The sequence below is a fragment of the Ceratocystis lukuohia genome (genome assembly GCF_044167205.1).
Source record: "Ceratocystis lukuohia strain C4212 chromosome Unknown Supercontig2_pilon, whole genome shotgun sequence".
Taxonomy (NCBI): domain Eukaryota; kingdom Fungi; phylum Ascomycota; class Sordariomycetes; order Microascales; family Ceratocystidaceae; genus Ceratocystis; species Ceratocystis lukuohia.
The window spans coordinates 4758469-4780438 of record NW_027263521.1 but is presented as its reverse complement, the minus strand read 5'-3'; the positions used below and the strand labels follow the sequence as shown (position 1 = coordinate 4780438).

Here is a 21970-nt window from a genome sequence, read left to right as displayed (position 1 = left end):
CAGCTCCTTCGCGAACTGTCACTCGCTTAGTTGCCTCGAGAGCGCCATCTCCGCGTCTGCCACCTCCATCCACTTTCCCAGAGCTATGTGGTCTATTTCTTGGGTAGCTCCGTCTTTCATGATAGCCCATCCTGCGCCCGCGTTGCCACTTGCATCTTTCGATCCGCCGGAGCACGCGACGAGAGTTCCTGACAAGGTATTCTCTACCTATCTAGTGTGTGCCACCGTATGGCTTCCCTCCTCTTTTCATCCTCCAAGAGAGTTTCAAAAGGGGGAATGCCTGCAGCGTGGTGTAAGCACTCCCTTGGTGTCGTACAGTTCAGAGCTCCAAAAGTGAGCCCCGGATACCCCCAAGAGTATAAATATTACTTTAAACGGCGACAAAATATAAACAGTGTCGCTTATCATGCTCTTATTAAGCCCAAGCCAAGCTTCAAGGCTAATGGGGCTCTCACAGACTCTAATGCCGATTCGCTTGGGTTATGAGTGGGATGAATGCTATTGTTTGACTAACTATAGTTTATTACAAAGTAGACTAGTTAACCATCAAGCTTTTGTGTAATACAACCGTTAACCATGCATCAAGCGTGAGAAAATTCTAAAGGAATAGTATTAATTTGAAGGATAGTTTATAAACATGCACAATTTAATTTAGAGCAGCGCCCTCCATGTAAAGGCACTATGTAGCCTAGAAACATTTCACTTTATACTAGGTTCCTTAGGCTAGTCACCAGATTCAAAGCCTAATGATTATGATACGACCAGACGCAGTACTCAGTCCTAGTTTTGCATGGGATACTGCGAATGCGGTAGGCCGATACGATGGTGGCATCCAAAGTACCCTTTGCCGATTCTCCATAATCCATGAACTATCTTTGTCGCTACCGATTGTGTAGGATTTAGAATGAAACAAAGGATATTTGTTAGCTGACGGCTCTGATGCTATCCGCTGTTCATTATTTGAGAATACCTCCGGTGTCGGCATTCCGCCATAGTCCGTAAGGGTCTGCAGACACGCACCAGAAGTTGTATCCCAGATCTTGACTGTGGAGTCCCAAGACCCTGATGCCAGTCGCTGTCCATCGTTTGAGAAGACCACTGATGTCACGTATTTTTGATGGCCCTCAAGAGTCTGCAAACACGCACCAGAAGTCGCATCCCAGATCTTGACTGTGTTGTCATAAGACCCTGATACCAGTCGCTGTCCATCATTTGAGAAGACCACTGATGTCACAAACCAAGTATGGCCCTCAAGAGTCTGCAGACACGCACCAGAAGTCGCATCCCAGATCTTGACTGTGCTGTCTTCTGACCCTGATGCCAGTCGCTGTCCATCGTTTGAGAACACCACAGATGTCACCCAATGATCATGGCCCTCAAGAGTCTGCAGACACGCACCAGAAGTCGCATCCCAGATCTTGACTGTCTTGTCCCAAGACCCTGATGCCAGTCGCTGTCCATCCTTTGAGAACGCCACTGATGTTACGCCGTCACTGTGGCCCTCCAAAGTCTGTAGGCAAGCATCCCAATCAGCTTCAACCCTTGGCTTTATCTTAATCCAGTCTGGTTCTTCATGTGCAAATATCCGCCTTATTATGCTGTTGGTGGGGCTGTAGACAAGTGCTGATGCGTAAACCTGCATCGGGGCAGTTTCAATCCCTCCTGTATTGGATAAGAGAAATCGGCTAGCATCTTTGACAATATTTTGAAGCTCCGTTGATGCTTTTTCCTGCTGTTAATTGTTAAAAATTGCTCCTTTCAAAATATATTCTCTCCTTGCGGGGCCACTTACCAGACAGGTTCCTAATCTTCTCATTGTCTGTACTCCAGTGTAGATGCTACGCATAAGGCTGAGAGCCTCTAGCCATTGAAGATACTTCTCTTTGAAGAAGGCTAATATTATATCGCTTTCCCTGGCTATTACATCTGGAGGGGAGTCATGAAGATGGTCAACCCAGAATATGCAAGAATATTTAATAGCAGCCAATGGGTCAGGGTCAGGAGCTGAAATTTCATTGATAAGACATCCCAGGGCCTGCAGGTTGTAAATATCGCGCTTCAATGTTTGGCGAAGAAGTTCCACTAATCGTACGAAGACCACCTGATGTTGATGCGAGATGCCATTAGGTAGTACCTGGTCTAAGGCTTCACCCAGGAAGTAGTCTTTTGCTGACTGGTGTACAAAAGAGACAACATTGTTATGAAGAGTAAAAAGTGACCCACACGACGCAACGACTTCTTCTATATCCTCTCTGTTGAAGTCCTTTAGGGCTTTAACAAGGGCGCCTAGCTCTTCTAACGTGATCGGTCGGTAGACAACGAGAACTTTGGCAATGACTTCCTTGTACAGTTGAGCATGTCGCGACTCCGAGATCTCCTTCAGCATTTGTCCGTACAAAGCATCAAGCCCAGGTGGAAATGACTTTAGCTTATCTAGGGTCTCCCATCTTCGCGTTTTTGGGTTGGAAAGCTCTTGACAAACCAGGGCCACCCACAGAAAAGTGCCGTGAGAATTTGATTGCAAGTATTCCAAGACGGCTTCCTTCACCTCGCCACCGTATCCCTTCTTCTGCACAAGCTGATTCACCTTGTACTTTATAAAAAAGTCGACTGCCGTAGACACTGAATCCTCGTTTATTTCAAGGTGTATCTTGACTCGTTGTGTGGCATCATTCAGACCTTGTTCGATTTCCGGGCGATTGCGGCTTGATACGATCCATTTGGCGCCCGAGGACTTGATGAAGTCAAGTAAGAGCTCCTGGTCCACAACACACTCATCCAAGGCATCGACGATTAAAACGGCATTCTTCAGACTCGAATCCTTAAACATAGCAGCTGCTATCTCGCTGATATCATGCCAAGCACCTTCATTTTCGAACAGCTGCTTTCCCGTACAATCGTACTTCTTTCGCACATATTCGATAAGCTGTGGATTGAGTTGTGCAAGGTGATAAATCAAGCCGCGTAGCACAGATGTGGCTGTACTTAGTCGACTACCGCCCGTGGCTTGGCAAAAGAAATAGTAGGGTGAAATTGACTGGTCCGACTCCAACTCATCGATGATACCGCAAAGAAGCATTGTCTTGCCTTTGCCAGGATCTCCTTTGATCCAAAGAATTCGGCTGTCCGCCTCGTTCTTGAACTTCTGGAAGTCCTGGTGCTCGAGAATCCATTTGTAAGAGTCCCTCAGCAAGCCACCTTTTTTAACTTGGATATTCTTCTTGTCTGTGCGAGGGTCGGTTACGTAGAGGTCCTTAAGACATTCATTGTACTTGTCGTCTTCTCGCGCCTTTGCTTGTTGTTCTGCTAGGCTCTGTACCGCTGTATGGATGTTTGCCACGTCGGCTTGCATAGAAGCTGTTGAATCGTTGAGCTTTTGCATTTGCTGTTGGCTTTCTTGGGTGTTGTACTGCTCTATATCATGCTGCACAGCCTTTTCGGCTTCCTTGATGCTATTGACCTGGCCTGCCCAGTTGTCGATCAACAGCACATCCTTTAAAAAGCCAACGACCTTATTGCGACGGTAGAGACAGATGCTTTTAATCTGATACGAAAGGAGCTGTTGAAAGAGCTGTGTGATGCTCTCCTCTAGTGCGTCTCGTAGCCCAGCCGCAGCTGTATTTTTCTTGTTTTCGTCAAGCAGCAAGCTGGTCAAGTTCCAATACCATTCTATTCTGCCTAGAACATAGTGGATTCCTTGGCGATTTTCGAGCGTTTCGGTGATGGGATTTTTTAAAACCTGCTTGGTGTTAGCCAAGAGCGGCACGCTTTATGGTCTTTTACATAGGCAAATGACATACCTCTATCCCAAGGCAAACGGTTGCCCATATAACAGCGGCTTCTGGGGCGGCGCGAATAGCGTTATCCACGATTCCCATGACGGTCTGGACTGCTCGCAAACCACGATCAATTTCTTGCTTGACAGAAGCCTCTTTCTTCGTTCGTTCGATCCCCCTCTCAACAAACTTTCTCATTTGACGCGGTGTGACCGTCGGCTCCGCTGTCGCCTTGCCTTCGGTTCGGTCGGTAGGTTCAGCGCTATCGTCGTCGAGCTGGGGTTCGGAGAGAATAATCGACTCGAACGCTTTCACCAACTTTGGCTCTTCTGATTTCAAACCTTGGTACGCATTATCCCAAATCTTCTTTTGCAGAGTATGCAACGGCACTGGCTCGGACTTGGTTGGTGGTGGGGGGGTCACAGCTAGTGGTGGTGATCCAGCTGTTTCAAGTGCAGGCTGTGCTGGAGCCGACGAGGAGGCGGTGGGTGATGTAGCCTGGGTTGACATTCGAATGGGCGCTTTTCCCTTTCGGAAGTGACGTTTGATTATGCTGCGAAATCCCATCTTTCTGACTGTCAAGGGACGTGTATGGCAATAGCAAACAAATGTTAAACTTGGATAATGAAGGTGTTGAAGTTTCGAGCTTTTGGTCAGTATAGGAGAGTTCTTGATGCCAGACGCAGGGAGAACTGAGTTACCGCCCAAGGCTGGGTTGGGTGTTTGTTGGACCAATAACATCGTATCGCTTCAAAGTACGGCACTGTCAGTGGGTATCTCGCAGACCTGTTGCTCTGCTTGGCTCTACTCTAATTAATGTTTCCTGGATTTCTCTGCAGGGCAGCGGCTGTACCGTGGAGCTCATTACATTTGTACAGAGCTTTCTTGAGCATTGCACTGCTCTATATCACGCACAGCCCTTGCGGTCTGCTTGATTCCATGACGCTAGTTAGTTCAGTTGCTGATCAAAAACAGGGACATTCTGATTGCGATGGTAGAGACACATGCTCCTCATTTCATATAAAAGGATCTTTGGGAGGGCTACGCGATATTCTTCTCAAGTGTGTCCTGCAGCACAACTATCGTCGTATAGTTAAATTCCGGTAGCACTCACTATATTCAGCATAGGACATACTACAGCATTCAACGGCAGGCCTGCTGAAGGAGTTGAAAAGCCAAGGGTAGTCTTCACCTGAGAGCCCATTTTCGTATACAAAATCTTAAATTTATCACTATAGCTGACTGGTGTAGGGGGCCCTATCATGGATCTTCAGCCACAAGAGGTATGAATAAGTGGGGCATGTATGGGACGCCACTTAACCTGGATAGTGCGCCACGCAACACTATGGGCCAAGGGGGTCTCTAGAACAATAGCAGGAATGGTGATAGTAGGAACAATTGCTTAGTACAGACAAGCAAGCATGCTTCGCACTTTTTTATACCTTTAAGATGAAAATCGCAATAAAAGCACAACAAATTATTTAATGAATCCAGATTATCCGCTGACTATCCTCTTGCCCGGATGTCCCAATTACTTACTACCCGACATGTTCTTGCATTATGGCCAGGCTTGCCGCAGACACCAGAATGCTGAATTACTGGTCGCGTTGGCCTTCCTCGGCATCGGCCTATGCACCAACATCTATTTGATTGATGAGAGTTGAACTTGAATATATTTAACGTCTACGGGAATCACAGAGATCAAACGACGCCGGACTGATTGCCGGACAGAATTAACCCTCTGCAAGGTTCACGATAGAGTTTTGCCGAGCGAAGCGCGATTGCTCCCAAGTTACCTTATTGCTCATTTCTAACAGTAGATATTAGGAGGACGTACTGAATGTCCTGTGGAGAAGAGGAAGAAGGAGAATGAGTGATTATTGAAGTTGTCCCGTATCTATCTAAGTCTAGTCCGAGGAGCGGATCTCAGCCGGCTTATATATCCATCACTACCATGTTCTATATCAAGCACATGGGCCTTGGAAGAAGACCCTTGATGTCTGATACTAACCCTAACGTTTGGGCGAACTGGATCAGGGTCAGCAATCTTGGTAGCCCTGACTTAGGTTACTGACAGTTTCCGCTCTACCGTGGTTAAAGCACAATAGGGGAAAAAAAAGGAAAGTGTAAGAATATGGTTCCTGTAATTCCAAATAAGTTTCCTTACAGATCTAGCTTCTACTCATTCCCAAGTTTCATTCCCTTTTCCTTTACATGAAGACCTTCCTGATAAGGGGTTGGTTCTTATCGGTTTATCCGGACTTCAGCCGGAGTCTTCTGGGGTCTGCTTCTAGCCAGCTTAGTGGCCAAATCTCTACAGAAAGAAAAGCAAGGAATGAACGAAAACAACCAAAACACCAAACGTCAAACAAAGAACAAAGAACAAAGCAGTGAACAGAACGTAGAACAAATACAAAGGAAAAGCAGCGAAGAAAACAAATCTGTACCTCGACATCCCCTCTCCCGAGAAATCGCTTTCTCGCCGCGCCACCAGCCTGTTTTTCCTAACCGCATCAAAAGCTCCTTCTATGTCGAAGGTGACGATTGACGTGATCTTTCGTATTTTCGATTCGCCGATGACAATATCCGCCAATTTCCATGTGAGATCCGTGGCAGCCCTCCTCGGGACTGCTGAGGCATAGTTCTGTGGGATTATGTTCAGCTCCACTGCTTGCGCAGCAAGTCTTCTGGCCACCATCCTCTCCAAGCTCTTCCCCAAGGTTGACAGGAGTGAGATCAGTCTGTAGCTCCTCGGGTGCGACTTGTCTGGTTTCTGTTTTGGGATAACCACCAATGTTGCCGATTTAAAAATCTTGGGGTCGTTTCCTAGCTCCATACATAAGCCGAAAAGTTTCGTTATGTGTTCAGCAAAGGAAGACCATGCTGTCTTCCAGGCTGCGTTTGGGATGCCATCTTCTCCCGGTACAGTGTTCCCGGCGTGGAAAACTGCTTCCCTGACTTCTTCCCGGGTAGGGCGTTCCCAGTGCCGCGCCCTTAGGTTAGCTTCCTTGGTGCCTTGCACTCTGTTCTCAGCTGGCTGAGTATGTGTGTCCAAGAGCGCCTCTGCCTTTCCCTGTGGCGAGTGGATTGGACTGCCCTGGTAAATTATTGGCGGGAGCCCGTTGTCTGTCTTTGGTGCCTTCAAGCAGTTGACAAGCATGAACACGTCTTTTGCCTCTGTCAGGTCCTCTATCATCTTCCTCCACTGGTCCCTCTTTACAATGTGGATGGCTGCTTGGAAGAGTCGTCTCTTCGCTTTGTACACTTCAAAGCTCGCATCTGTGTAGCCGTCCTCTCTCGTTCTCCCCCAGGCTACTCTCATTTCCTTGACGGCTTCTGCGCATTGTTGGGTCCACCATCTTTTACCTGTGCCACTAAAACTTACAGACAGCCAGCGGTTGGAAGTGTGCGTCGGCTTCAAGGGTCTCCTATTACTTTTTAGGGTCTGGCAGTTTAGCCAGGAGGACTCTCTATCTAGCGCGGCGCGGCCCGGGGACGCACCTTTCGGGTTCAAGGATTGGTTACCAGGTCTTTTTTGGCTTGTAGCGCCCTGTCTATATAGTGGTCTTGTCTAAGAGAGCAACGGGTGTCAGCTTAGGGTATTGGCCTGTAGTCGTTAGGAGAAAGGGCTCTGAGGGCTATACCTTCCGAGCCCCCTCGACATCTCCTTCCGCTCCTGTCCTTGTTTTGTATCTCTTTCTCTCGTCCTCCCCCACTTCTTATCCTTTTGCAACCCTCCCCTTCTCCTCCGCTCCACTTCTCCTCTGGTCTTCTTCTCTTCCGCATTCCTTTTCCTAGCGCGCTGCGTTTTTCATTTATGCGGGAAGGTGTCTGAGGCTCCGGCGTAGGACGCCAGCTACATACTTTGTTGACCTTGTGTCTTTTAGTAGCTTGTATATGAACCTCTGCCCTCACGGTCTCAGCAGGGCCTTACACGTCCACCAGTGTCCTCGCTCCTTTGGTTCGTTGCAGCGTATGCATCTGCGTGTATTCATGCTTGAAGAAGTCGTGATACTGGCAAAAACCTCCATGTCCTGTCCCAACTGCCAAGACGTGTCCCAGTTCTATCCTGCTCAGGCCCTTGTAGTTGGACACGGAAAGGGAGGCTGCAAGGGATATCACTGAGCGGGCGGCATCCCTCTTGCTCTTTCCACCATTCTTCGTACTCTGTACGGAGTTGGTTTCTCCTCCATCTCTGCAGTCCGGCCAGGCTATGTAGGCCTAGACCCACAGCACTTGTAGGTACTTCTCTCCCTGGTCTCTCGTCCTTCTTGAGGCCCAGAATCCGGTTCGTGAGAAGAACGTTTTTTCAATTTTTCTTTTTTCATTTTTGCTTAATTTATAAAGGCCGAAAAACCCCAATTTACCACGTACGACCATAGCTGATGCCCTTGCTAAAAGTGCTGCAGTGGAAGTCTTTGAATATACCATGTCGCTAGCGAGAGCTAAGAGATGGCTGAGAGAGGACCTCCACCAAGCACACAAAGCCTGGTTCAAGGATCAGAAAACGGTTGTACACCATGCCACCAGGAAACTCATGGAATTCCCCCACCCAGACAAGCTGGGCGTTCCAGAAGGCCCCCGCAAGCACCAGGGAAAGATCCTGGCAGCGATATCAGGACACGGTGACTTCGCAGCATACCACCGAAGGATGAATCACCCGGACACTCGCAATCACTGCCACAGATGTGGCAGCGACAAGAAAGAAACCCACGAGTGGACCTGCCGGAAAAACTCAAAACCATGGAGCCATACCTTCGTGCAGAAGTTGCTGCTCTCTTCCAAAGGCAGAACGTCTCTGATCGGCGCGATTGCCAAACGGTCAAGCCCGACATGACAATCCAAGAAAACTAACAGCGGCGTGAACCGCCCCAACTAACTCTAAAGACACCAGGAAAAAAATCCCACTCCCGACAGAAGTCTCCCCAATGAAAAGTGCCGAGTACCTGACGTTCACCCCGGCCCGCCTCCGCTCCCCTCTGCTTCCGCTAGGTGAGATAAAGTCGGATGACGAACCCCCCCCCCCTCTCCCCACCTCTGACACAGCCGTTGGTTCTCCCCATAGGGAACCACTCCCCTCGCATTCAACACCCTCTGGAAATCTATTGCTTGCACAAACCTTCACCCAATCTCGCTCTTTGCTGCTTGACTGCTTGAAAATGTGTTTGCCTCAATGCTTTCCATTTCTGCTTTTGTTCCTTTTGCTCTTATCTTTCCTTCCCGCTTTGCTCTTCACCTGTCAGGTAATCGACCCGAACAAAAGATCCCTATGGCACCGCTGGTGACCGGGGTTGGAGGACGGATTGATGGCCTACACAGGCCCATATACGGCGACCGAAAAAGCAGTCTTCTTACGGCCGAATCGAGAAGTCTGGACTCGAAAAACCTACATTTTTCTTGATCTGATCCCACGTCATAGAGATCCACGGAGCCACGACGCAGGTCAAGCTTAGATAGTTTTAGGTAGAGAATAAATACAACAACAACAACAACAACAACGTACGACCATAGCCTATGGAAAATACGGGGTCCCGTCTGCTCCCCCTTAGTCAAGCCATAGAGCGCTGGATCAGTAGTACGGTGGGTGACCACGTGCGAATACCCAGTGTTGTACGTTTTCTTTTTGGCTGGCCGTCGCCTCGCCGTGACTCTGCGTCTAAGCCTCCACATAGGTCTCTCTGTTTTTGCAGTTTGGGCATACTTTGAATGAGCTCTTTGCAAGTAACGTAAGTTACAAGTGAGCGCCTAATCCAAGTGAGTGCCTAATTTCTTTCCCACCTACATTCACGATTCTTTCATAAAAACACAATAAAGCATCTTATTGAGTAAAATTGATTTTTATTCTCTTCTTTAGATGTCTTGACACCAATCTAACATGTTCTTGAGTTATGACCAGCCTTACTTAATCTCCCACACTGCCTTTTCCTTGCCAGCTCTGACCTTCCCTAACCACCACTTCTTGATAGTTCAGCCATCACCTGCACATTAACATCTTTCTGATCAATTTCATCTCTTCCCTCACCTGCAGTGAGCTTTCCTCCATCTGATAACCAGGTCCTTTTTGCTCTACACTGCTTACTAACAGTCATGTTTGCCTGTCAAAGCATCTGGTTCTCAGACTTCAATAAGGCATTCCAATGCATTATTTCCATTATTCCCTTTGAAAATGACCTAAGTGTCTCATGAATTCATGAGGGAGAGTTACTTCAATCATGCCTCACTTGTCTTTTGAGGTATTCGGATTTTTAGCTGGCCTCAAGCACTGTCTTTGGGGTCTTTGAGACCCAAGGGTCCAGGAGGCCGGCCTCCTCCATCGCCAGTGTTGGAGTCTGTAGCTGCACAATTTGAATACCTCGAAAGATGAGTGAGGTGGCATCAAAGAAGCTCCTTCATCAATTCTTAGGGCATTTAAGTAACTTTCAAAGGGAACAAAGGCAATAATGCATGACAATGCCTTATTGAAATCTGAGAACCAGATTCTTCAACAGGCAAATGTGACTGTTAGTAAGCAGTGTAGAGCAAAAAGGACCTGGCTACAGAATGGAGGAAAGCTCACTGTAGGCGAAGGAAGAGATGAAATTGATCAGAAAGATGTTGATGTGCAGGTGATGACAGAATCATCCAGAAGTGGTGGTCAGGGAAGGTCAGGGCTGGTGAGGGAAAGGCAGTGTGGAATTTATAGTAAAGCCAGTCATAACTCAAGAACATGTCACATTGCTTCTGAGATATCTAGAGAAGAGAATAACACTTAGTTTTAATTGATAAGATGCTTTATTGTGTTTTTATAAAAGAATCTACAATGTAGGTGGTAAAAACATTAGGCACTCACTTGGATTAGGCGCTCACTTGTAACTTACGTTACAGAGATTAAAAGATGCTAATTTTGCAAATTTCCTTATAGCGTTTAAACGATCAAAGGCAGTTGCTCCTAAGCTAACCTGTTACTTATTCGTGCTCTATCATGGTTAAAGCTAAGTTTCTTTGCCATATATTGACAACTCTTGTAAGAAGCTCTTGCACAAACCTCGGGAGCCAGTTTCTTGCTATTACCTCGGCATTCCCACAGGTAGCCAAAAGCCTTGGGTTTCTCGCGGCCTAAAACTGGACACTGCACCTCTGCGTCCTCGCGTTTAACCCGCCATGATATTCCTCGAGTTCGTCGTGTCTGGAGGACGCTGCAAAGATTCGGGCGACTGCACATTAGGGCATTCCCTTTATCCAGCCGGCATCAACCGTTTTTTGGGCAGCTCAATGCGTGACTGAAATGTCTAATCTTTAGGCCGTTATATTTTATCTAGTGGTGGAGGTCTACTTTAAAGGCCTTGCCTTTCCATCATCTCGCTGATATCAGTGACATCGTCGCTCTTGGAACCAAAAGGTCTTTGCTCTTGCAACCCCCTTTGGCAAGTTGGCCGACTGCCTTATTACTTGAGACTTTGCAGATTCCTGAGACATAGCGTGCCTTACCGGACTGCTTCTCCAGTGCCAGGCTGGAGTTTGAACGGAAGAATGCTTGCTGCGTGGTGTAAGCACTCCCTTGGAGGCGTACAGTACATGGACAGAGCTGCTCGGAGGCACTTCCCAAGTGAGATGCTCAGCTTCCCCGTTTCCTCTTGCATTGTCTCTAGCCCGGGCTAGGCGATTTCTGCAAAGAGTGCTTTGCTCGGGGCACAGGGGCGGACCGCTGTGTGCATTTTTTTCGTGTCTGCCTCTTTGTCGCAGCCTGCTAGATACTGGCCGTTAGTTACTTTCTCTTCCGGCTTTATTGTTATCATTGTATTGTTTAACGTCTACCTACTGTTATTTAGCAGCAATACGATGGCGTATTCCGGACAGGAGCTACTGACTGAAATTTCCTCTTTCGGCGGTTGATAATCAAGATATAATGCCCGATAAACGCGTTTTATCCCAACATACGACCATAGCCTGTGGAAAATACGGGGTCCCGTCTGCTCCCCCTTAGTCAAGCCACAGAGCGCCGAACCAGTAGTATGGTGGGTGACCACATGCGAATCCTCGGTGCAACTCTCCCTCTTACAACCCTCGGGGGGGTACCTTTGAGGTCTGGCGCCTCCCCTTCTTCCGGGCTGCTGGAGGACGACGCCTATGACACTGATGAGCGTCTTTCATTCTTTTCTTTTTCTTTGACTCCGTCATGGATTCTGACAATGAGCTGTGGAGCCTTGAGGCCGCTCTTGCCCAACTTTGAGGAACAACCTCGTCGTCGACTCGCCCCCATTTTCACGACAACTTTCGCGATCGCCAACTCCTCATCGCCACAACACCACTCCAACTCAAGGAGTTCACCTTCACGCTCAGGACTGAGTATTTGAGAGTTCACACAGTCCACACCTTTTTCTTATGTTTTGTTTTTTCTCGCGCTCCTCTGTCCTCGGACAGACTGGTGACTGTGGCAGGTCACTAGAAAGGGGGCTGCCTTTGGTCACATCCACACCGCATGAGGCAGCGGCCACCAGGGCGGTGGAAGGATAGACCATGAGCCCTCGGATGCTCACACAGTATGGTTGACTTTCTCGTCGCTTGACGGGATTCCCAGACTGCACTGGAATCTGCTGTCTTGCCTCCATGATCTTCATGGCTTCAGGACACATAGCAGATTTTTCAGAGGATCGAATGGTTGTGGGGAAGTTGGGAGTCGTTTCCACTTCTGGGTTTAGGGTTTGTCTGGGGTTTTTGTCGGTGGGGAAAGGGGGATGGGAAAAATGGGAAAACCGAAGGTGTTGCAGCAGCCACGCATGAAAGGACAAAACCACTGTACTCCGCCGGGGCCTACCCCCCGTGCCGACAGCCGGGGGCCTTTTAGACTAGTTTTTACACGGGGCCTCCACCAACCAAAAATATCAGGTAACCAATCCTAGATCCCGACAGGTACGCCCTCGGGCCGCGCTATACAGAGACCCTCCTGGCTATATTGCTGGACCCTAAAAAGTCATAGGAGAAGGTTGAAGTCTATGCGTTCCTGTCACTGCGGACCGCCCGGGAGGTGCTCCCGGCCGGAAGGCCGTCGTATTATGGTGAAATAGCTGTAGGTAGACGTTAAATAAAACATACATACATACATACATACTCGGTGTTGTATGTAAGCACCTCTACTTTTTGGTTTCTCTCTTTTTTGCTCACGGTAGACGCTGATATCCGCAGGTGATTGAGGCAATAAAAGCCGGCAAAAGCCCATTCAGGCTGAAGAGAAAACTGTTTCCTGAACTAAGAGTCAATAAATTAGCGGGCAAGCAAAACGAAAAACAAAGAGAGACTAGGTAAAGCTATCTGGTGTTTCTATCTTTATCTCCGGACTCACTGACGTAGTTACGCTGTCAGAAAAAGCAAAACTGAAACTGCTAGAAAAGGTAGCTTCTATTTGCCAATGTTGCACAAAGGATCCATCCATTCCATCGGAAACTACCGACTGTGAAGGCGGGCTTGGGGTCTACCATCATTGCCGTCTTCCCTGAGAAGAGTATCGGAAAGCGGGATCTGGTAATTGTCCAAGAGGCTATGGCTATTTGTCCTAGAACTCTGGAATCGTGGCTAGCCTTGTACCGGCATACGCGTCTGCAATTTATTACTGAAGAACCGAAGCACAGCAGACAACTGTAAGTCCTAATAGCTTTATGGGCTACTTCTGTCGGACTTCAAGTTATGCTTCGTGATTGGATAGCTACACAACAAACGCGAGCCTTCATTCCTTCTCTAGGATTGCCAGCTTCCTTCCTCTCTTATACGTCCACAATGTTTTGAACCGTCCTACCGTTGGGAAGCCAGCCGAGTGGCTTCCTTGATTGATGATCCTTGCAGCCCTGAGACATCTCCCAGTACGCTGTTCCTTGCTGGGCTATGGTGCAAATGATCCAGGGTTTATTGCTGTTTAGTACCGAATATAGGAGGCGGCGAAGCAGGGCAGGAACATAGTAGAGCGAGTAGATGTAGTTCACCCCGCACACCATCGCAATCCTCTAGCCTTCTAGTTAGACTCCTTTTACATCATATTGATCTATCAAGATTCTATACATTTAACAGGATTGCGTCTTGTACCCGTAACAGAAAGCATGTAACTATGAAAAGCCCGGGTGCTGGCTCAGGAATGTCGCTGCATGCCGCCCGCCCTTAATAAGCAGGTGTTCTGGTCTATCTCGTTGCGACGGCGCATGTACTCTCCAATTATGACGGAATCAGGTCATCTATGCTTACTATCTTGGGGATTCGAAGTATCAGTATCAGGGATGGGGAATGCTCTGACACAATGGCAAGCTGGGGTATACCAGACCAAGTCTTTTCAATATATGGCCTTAGGTTGAAGTGAAAACGTCAATAGAAGTCGGGGAGTACGGGCGTATATTGGTGAATTTGCACTGCTAGTAGCTGTTGGCTCTGTCAACGGAGGGGGCTTGTGCCGCATCATATCTTGACTAGTGGGCGCTGTGCTTGTTTTTGATAAGGCCAAGTTTTGGCTAGTTGTTATGACGAATTTGAGAGCAGCGGTCTTCTGCTATAGCTTTAGGATGCTGTAATTCTGTTGACTAAAACTAAATCTGATACATACCCTGGTGATGGTAACATGCTAGTTACAGTAGTGCCTCTATCTGATCGCTATCGTACCCGCCATAAGCCAATCTTGCCAAGATCATATGTCGCTACTAGTAAGAGCGGTAAGTCATAATTTGCAGCTGCACTTGTCTTAGCTGCAACCTTGGCAGGTTGTTGTATCTACGTAAACATATGTCGCTAGTTGTGAATCGTTTAGTCAAGCCAGAGACATGGCGCTTGCCAAATGGGCGATGCATGATGCCTAACTACTAGCCAAGTCAACTGGAATTAATTTTCTTGAACATCACAAAGCAAAGAGAAACCATCGCTAATCGAGACCTAAATGATAGCATAGTATGTTGCATATGGACTAGACGATTTGTCCAGTCTGGAATCCCACTGTAATGGGGAGAAACTCTGGGCATGATTATCAAGCACATTACACATGACATGTATTTGTGTGCGCCAGAGATAAAGACTAAGTCACAATGAAACCTTGGCCATTTAATAAAATGACTCAGCTATGAGCCTCGAGTCTCTACAGAATCAAATCTGACTGGCGGAGGGTGTCAGAGTAGCAATATGCAAGGGTTGATAATATTAGGGTTACTTCGTGTGTGACATCGTCACATCTTGCGCTTGGTTTGAGGGCCGGCCTAGATAAGATGCAAGGACTGACTCATGAGGCCTTACTTCCCAGTACTGACCTAACATGATCCTTTCTGGCTACCTCGGCTTGGTATAAGTCGTAGTTTTGACTGTATAATTATAATCTGACGGGGCATCAAAGAACCCTGACGATGTATGCTAACGAGCAAGTAAGACAGATAACAGTCGCTGGGGAAAGCGTGACATTGCGCAGCATGTATTTGTGTATTTGTTTATTTGTCTATCTGTCTATTGAGATTCTGCCTGTGTCTCTGTCCTATCGCAACTACGTGTTGCTCACCTGCTCACTTGCTGGCGTCGTTTTGTCCTTCGCAAATACGCCCTTGAAACTGGCCATGTAAGATACAAACGCCGATGGCGGGGGAGAGAACGCCTGGCACTTGGGCCTGACGGAAGAAGCTCGTATGAGCTAGATTACAGACTTGTTTAGAACAGCCGTATCATCCGGCTGTGATGAATTTGAATAGATAAATAGCGCATGCTTCCCCCGCCTCTGATGGCGTGTTTTCTTGTATGGGAGACCAGAGAACAAACCTTCCTCGTATTCCTACAGCCAATTTAACTACATTTATCTCTCCAAATACACAGCATCATCCTCACTGAAAAACTTTCGCCATGACTGATCGTTACATCTCACTCCATGCAGACCCTCAGGGTCCTGGTGATGCCCGCCCCACCGCTACTCAAATCATCAAGAATGAGAATCTCGAAGGACAGCTTTCCGGCAAGGTTGCCTTGATTACTGGCTGCTCTGCGGGTATTGGTGCCGAGACTGCAAAGGCTCTGCATCTTGCCGGCATGACGCTGTACTTGACCGCCCGCAACCTGGAGCGTGCTAAAGAAGCCCTCGGTGATCTAGGAAATAGCGACCGCGTGCACATCCTGAACATGGAACTGGATAAGCTCGAAAGCGTGCGTGCCTGCGCTGCCGAGTTTCTTTCGAGGAGCAAGACTTTAAACCTTCTCGTGTGCAATGCCGGTGTCATGATCCCGCCCGAGGGCCGCACGGCGGACGGCTTTGAGACCCAGTTTGGCACTAACCACCTCTCGCACTTCCTCCTTTTCAATCTCCTTCGCCCTGCTCTCCAGGCTGGCGCCGAGCCAGGAAGGGCCTCCCGCGTGGTAGTCCTTTCGTCCCTTGCCCATCGCATGGAGAGAGTCCAGTGGGGCAACATCAACTTCGACGGCAACTATGACGAATGGGCGGCCTATGGCCAGAGCAAGACGGCAAACATCTGGATGGCTAACGAGATTGAGCGCCGCTACGGCGCTGACGGCATCCACGCATGGAGTATTCATCCTGGCATTGTGCTCACGAATCTCTTCCGCCACATGTCTGGTGATGCCCAGGCCGGTTTCTCCCAAGACCCTTACGTTGTTAAGAACTACAAAACCCCCGAGCAGGGCGCTTCGACTAGTGTCTGGGCAGCCACAGCCGCGGCGCTGGAGGGCAAGGGTGGCAAGTACTTGGAGAACTGCCAGATCAGTCGCCCGTGGACGGTCGAGGACGGCAAATGGGGATCGGGCTACGTGGAATATGCTTATGACGAGGCTGATGCCAAGAAGCTGTGGGAGCACTCGCTGAAGTGGGTTGGCCTGTAGATATGGAGGACGCTTTGAGCTCTGAGTGGCCTAGGTACTCTAGCTTATAGTTTATAGTTTATAGTAACAGGGCCGATGATGAAGCCTGTCATTAGAGTCTACAGCAGTTAAGATTTGTGAACAAGGTCGATCAACGACAATTTTTGGCATTAAAATGGCAATGAAATGGATGCTAGAAAAAGAATAAAGATGGTCTAAACGCCATAGTTAAAGGCTGGTGAAATAGTGTTGTCACAGAGGAGAGGAGAAAAAAGACAACAAGCAAAAAAGAACGAAAGAAATAAAAAAGAAACGCCCCTTGGTCCTTCAACATATCTTACACAGATCGTAGCCTACGTGACTTGGAGCCACAGCCTGTCTTGGGCAAAGATGAAGGCTGCCCAGACTTGGACGAAGAGCTAGGACCACTGGCCTGGGCTTTTTTGTAGCTTTCAGGCGCTACTGGCTTGGCACTCGGGACTGGTGTCGGAGTTCCATAGCTATCGGCAGCGGTGGAAGAGACTGTCTTGGAGGTAGCGGTGGACTTGGCAGTAGTAGCACTACCGCTGCTGTGAGCGTAGTTGCCTCCGTTCCCGGCGGGAGTACCGCCGCTCAGCTTGCCAATGCCGGCATTCGCCATCACAGAGTCCTTAACCTTGTCGGGAGACGTAATCTCCAGCTCAAAGTCTACAATCTTCTTGTAAATCTCTAGAGTCGTTGTGTTGTCAGCGGTCTGTAGAGTGAGGGGGCCCGAGTCGGAAGACACCTGATTCTCCATGCATTGGCGACCCAGCGTGGTCTCGCAGGTCTGGGCAGTGGTCTCGTTGACGGTGAACATTCCAGTGCAGCCGGTACGGTAGTTAGGGTACTTGACCGACTCAAACACGTTGCCTTCGACAAACACTGAGGGCTCGGGGAAGACAGAAAGGGCATGGCCAGACACATCGGACCAGTAATTGTTGAACAGGTGCCACACACTGTCCTTGCCGAGATCGGGACCACGGCCCGAGGTGTGGTGAATCCAGTTGCCGTAGAAGCTGACATGGTCTTTCGTGCCCATGCCGAGAATGGTCCAGTAGTGGTGGCCATCGCAGCTGGCAGACCATGAAGTGCGGCCGTCGAACTCGGTGTTGGAGATGGTGACACGTCCGCCTGCAAAAACGGGATATTAGTTGACAAATACAGCGAAGAAACGACGTGTTTAGATGCGGCTGCACTTACTTGACTCGAAGCCCATTGAGATCATCTGCCGTCCAACAAGAGAGATCTTGACGTGATCGATCCAGATGTTGTCGCAGTCAGTCATGGACAAGGCATCGCCACCCCAAATGTACTCTGGGTTGAGCTCGGTGATGTGGACGTTTTGCACAATAATGTTGGAAGCTCCGCTTGTGAAACGCAGGCCGACACCGCGGAGCACTCCCTTGTCTTCAAGGCCGATGAGAGTCTTGTTAGAAGCCACATCGATACGAGTCTCATTGTTGTAGGTACACTTGATCTTGGGGGCATCCTTGCACCAGTTGATAACATCGATGGCATTTTGACCCGAGCTTCCACATGTGTTGCTGTTGGGAATGCAGCAGTCACAGTCCTTGCAAATGCCCTCGCTGCCGATGAAGTTGTATTCCTTTTCAAGAAGGATAACACGAGGCTCTGCATCTGTTAGCCACTCTTTGAGCTCGTTAATGTCAGCTGGAGAAATGGGGGCCAAGTCCCCGCCACCAGTGGTGTCCTTGGCAAAACCCTGGGGGCGTCCAACAACGCCTGCCGCATGAACGGTTGAGGTAACAGCCGCCAGGGCGCAGAGCACAGCTCTGAAGAAAAACATCGTGATCTTTGATCGACTAGAAAAAGAAAACGTTGAAAACCCAGGAACCAGTCCGGCTGAGAGCAGAGAAAAGAAAAGAGAAGCGAAAGGCGAGTGCTAGGAGAACAAAAGCACACCAGCTGCTTCGTAGCATGTGAGGATGCACATCATTATATATAAATCAATACTAAAACGACAAGGAGACTGATTAGAGTTAATGAGCCCGCAAAGTCTAGACAGAGCTAATCAGTTGATCTTGAATTAGAACCTTAGCTGCAGGTTCCATATTGTGCAATATATTAAGATTAAGGAGCATCGGAAGTTTTGGCAGACAGGGCAGGGGGTTTGCTGCAGACAGGGCACTACAGCCAGCCCCTATAGTTGTTGTCACCAGAGGTTTGTCTGTCAGTATGGGGTTATCCTTGGCTCATGCACTGCTAGTTCTATGATTCGCCTTTTGAGCTACTGCTCAATAGCCGATCTTGACGATCAGTAGGGAAAGTTAGGACGACTAACTGATGGCCCTCCTCGGCTAACACTGCCCTGAGCGCGACTGACCCCAGGGTTATTTACGGAGGAATATAAAGCTTAAACGGCTCTTTGACGAATGTGAAACACCTGACGAAGTTTTGAGCCGCCTGCATGAAATTTGTCTGAGAGAGACAGGACGAGAGAAACGGAGAGAGAGAACAATTGCATCTACCGCGTTCAACTATTTAAAATATAGCCAGAATTAAATGCAACATTAGACGAATTACTTTCGCATAGCTAAAACTAATCTCGGCGCTTAAATGGTACAGTAGATTAGTCGTCTCATCCAGCCTAAGCCCTCCCATTTAACGATAATATTTCTTCTCAACCGCCCGGAACGGAACATACAGCAGACACGTCAAGAAGAATGCAACCTCAAGACCAATATCGCCCGTCTTTTCTGCAATCGGTCCAACCCACCACACTTGTGCCATGCTTGGAATAACCAGGGCAAACGAGAGCACGCAGGCACTCATGGCAGCAGCGCCCAGGGGAAGTCGAGCCCCGTCGTTCCAAATCTCCGGGTCGTACTGGGAACAGTCGCCCTTGCGGAAAACGAAATGCTCAACTATCACAACAGCTAGGAAGGCCGCAGACCAGTAGCCTATAAGCGCAATAAAGTTTTCAAGACTGACCAGGAAGTGTTTGGCAGCCGGGATTGAAATGGGGATGATGATGGCAGTGAGCAGCACTGCGTAAATATACCGCGAAATTCGGCTGAACGGGGCGGCGAGCTGCTGGAAGTTCAGCGTGATGGCATACGATGTGGCCGCCAGGTTGCCTAGCAGACTAAACGACAGAATGACGACGATAAAGCGGCCAAAGCCGTGCAGTGGCAGAAGCATACCAGCCAGGGCTCCGCCAACAAGCGTCTCGTTGTACAGCTCTTCCCACTCAGGCACATTGCTGACCGCACCTCCAATGGCAGCGCCGAGGGTCATCAGCAGAATCGTTGGGAGGATTAGGCCGATGTATGAATAAGTGAATATGCGCCATGAGGGGGCCTTTGGAGACATATACGTGGAGAAGTCACTTGAAAGGCAGCCCCACGGCAGCATATACGAAGATACAATCATGGCAAATGACATGACCTGAGGTGCTGTAGCAGACGACTCGGGGACAACCTGCTCACTGAGTTTATCTGAGCCAGCGCCGGCTGCAATAGCAATCGCAATGATGGTTGGAATCCAGGCATAGCGCTCGAAGATATGCAGCGTGTGAAAGCCAAACACTGAAATTACCATGGCCATTAGGGCCACAATCACGATGCCCACAGACGGCGACAACTTCCCGCTTGATACAGCAGACAGGCATTGGCCGCCAATGACGGCCATGATGATACAGAAACCCGTGAGAGTGGCTAGATTGAGCACTACAGGCACGCAGATGAGGTAGCGGCCAAAGCTGTAGCGGGCCTGAATCATCTGGCGCATGCCGGTTTTAGGACCCAGGGTTGACAGAAAGGCAACGACGCTGGCTGTCAGCATATTGAAAAATATGATGATGAGAGACGAGTCACGCAATGAAAGTCCATATACCGAGGTCCCTAGCATGCCAAACGTGATTCTATGTAGTCAGGTTGTTATTAGCAGGCCATTTTGTACATGCGATGTGAGGGGGTTTTGTGAATAGCTTACGGCAAGATATTGGCGTTCATGCAAAACCACAGCGTGCCAACATCGAGAAAGTTAGTGTTGGTTCTTTCGTGCTCTGGGATTGGCTCGTGGCCGTTGTACTCTAGCCGGCCAGATTTCAGGGCCCGGCGAACAACTGTCTTCCAGCCACCATTAGTACGTGGTGTGCTGGTTAACGGTGTGGAGACTTCCAGCGAAGGGGCCTGGCCCTTCTCCGACACGTTCAGATCCATGAGGAGGTAATGAGGTATAAACCAAGAAAAACGCGAGTAGAAGGCAGTAGTGGCAAGGCGGAGGAGGCTCCAGACACAATAGGTGACTATATAGACAACCGTGTAGGCCTGAAAATGAGCGAACGACAAGGGAAACAAAGACAGGAAACTGCTGCAGTCTAGATAGCACCCTTCGCGAGCACAAGTCTTGATCTTTCTTGCTCGTGTCACGACCACGACGTCAGATTTTAAGAAAAAAAATTCTGCGCTCATAGTTGCACTAAAAGCTTGCGCTCTCAAAGCGTGGTAGATAGAAGCAGCCTAGACAATGTAATTGGCGCGATAAGCACTGATAAGTGCCTTCATGTCGCTGGCGCTTCGATCTCAGCGTGGCTACGCTCATCTAAGCGAAAGAATGAAAAAGCCTCTCCTGAGAAGAGGTAACGGTTGTAATTGAACATTGAAGCTTCGAGATGACTTGAGCCAAGGTTACACATGTATGTATGTCAGTCGCCTTTATATAAACGTCTCGAAATAGCATAGTGACAAGAAACAAAGTTCTCAGGATTTGCTGCTAGAAAGCTGGGGCAAACATTTCGCTTTAATAGCCCAGGGAAGCCGGACGGGCGCTGTTAAGATGGCCACTGGAGAATTGATATATTTGTGGGTCCGGCAAAAAAAGGCAAGTCCGGCAAAAAACGGCAAGTCCAGCAAAATTGGGAAGTTGCTTCATTTTGATTGTGTAACTAGTTCTTTGGACTCGGACTCGGACTCGGACTCGAGAGAGTTCAAAACTTGGACTCGAGGCATTCGAATTGAAAGGTAACCCCGATTCTCAACCTGCCAATTTTCGGATAGCATTTTTACAGAATTTAGCAGGAATAATTTGGCCTATAATAATAGTTTTTTACCTGCAATTCAACCCCACCCATTTACTGTGTCAGGGCCGCAGAAAGGCCTGTTGACCAAGGCATGTGAGCCGTATTGTTTTCATTTGGACGTGTCCTGATATGTAATACGACGAGCTTTGTTTGGCTGATTCTACATCAAGTCTCCATGTCACCAGCCTCCGCCTCCGTATTGTCCCACACATGTGTGAAGGTGAAGGATCACATTTTCAGTCAAGCTCAGGCCCTTGCTCTTCACAACCCTGCATGAAAGGAAGGTCTGCCTCTTTTGTTCTCCTGCACGATTACGTCTATCTTAATTCAACCC

At 48.6% G+C, this 21970-nt stretch overlaps 4 protein-coding genes across 4 annotated transcripts; 1 reads left to right on the top strand and 3 right to left on the bottom strand.

Annotated features, from left to right (window-relative positions):
• Positions 1-956: 956 nt before the first annotated feature.
• Positions 957-4343, bottom strand: HOO65_021177 (Vegetative incompatibility protein HET-E-1; the record flags this gene model as incomplete). The annotated part of the gene is made up of 4 exons (XM_071006363.1): positions 957-1075; positions 1147-1732; positions 1793-3739; positions 3801-4343. The coding sequence occupies 4 exons, from the start codon at positions 4341-4343 to the stop codon at positions 957-959; spliced, it is 3195 nt and encodes a 1064-aa protein (XP_070861815.1).
• Positions 4344-15605: 11262 nt separating this feature from the next.
• HOO65_021176 (uncharacterized protein) lies at positions 15606-16592 on the top strand (the record flags this gene model as incomplete). The annotated part of the gene is made up of 1 exon (XM_071000272.1): positions 15606-16592. The coding sequence occupies one exon, from the start codon at positions 15606-15608 to the stop codon at positions 16590-16592; it is 987 nt and encodes a 328-aa protein (XP_070861814.1).
• A 316-nt stretch (positions 16593-16908) lies between these two features.
• On the bottom strand, positions 16909-18399 carry HOO65_021175 (putative pectin lyase F; the record flags this gene model as incomplete). Its single annotated transcript, XM_071006736.1, has 2 exons — positions 16909-17723; positions 17793-18399. 2 exons carry the CDS (start codon positions 18397-18399, stop codon positions 16909-16911), a joined length of 1422 nt encoding a protein of 473 aa, XP_070861813.1.
• Positions 18400-19214: 815 nt separating this feature from the next.
• On the bottom strand, positions 19215-20776 carry HOO65_021174 (Purine-cytosine permease fcyB; the record flags this gene model as incomplete). Its single annotated transcript, XM_071006719.1, has 2 exons — positions 19215-20475; positions 20547-20776. The coding sequence occupies 2 exons, from the start codon at positions 20774-20776 to the stop codon at positions 19215-19217; spliced, it is 1491 nt and encodes a 496-aa protein (XP_070861812.1).
• Between the last annotated feature and the right edge of the window lie 1194 nt (positions 20777-21970).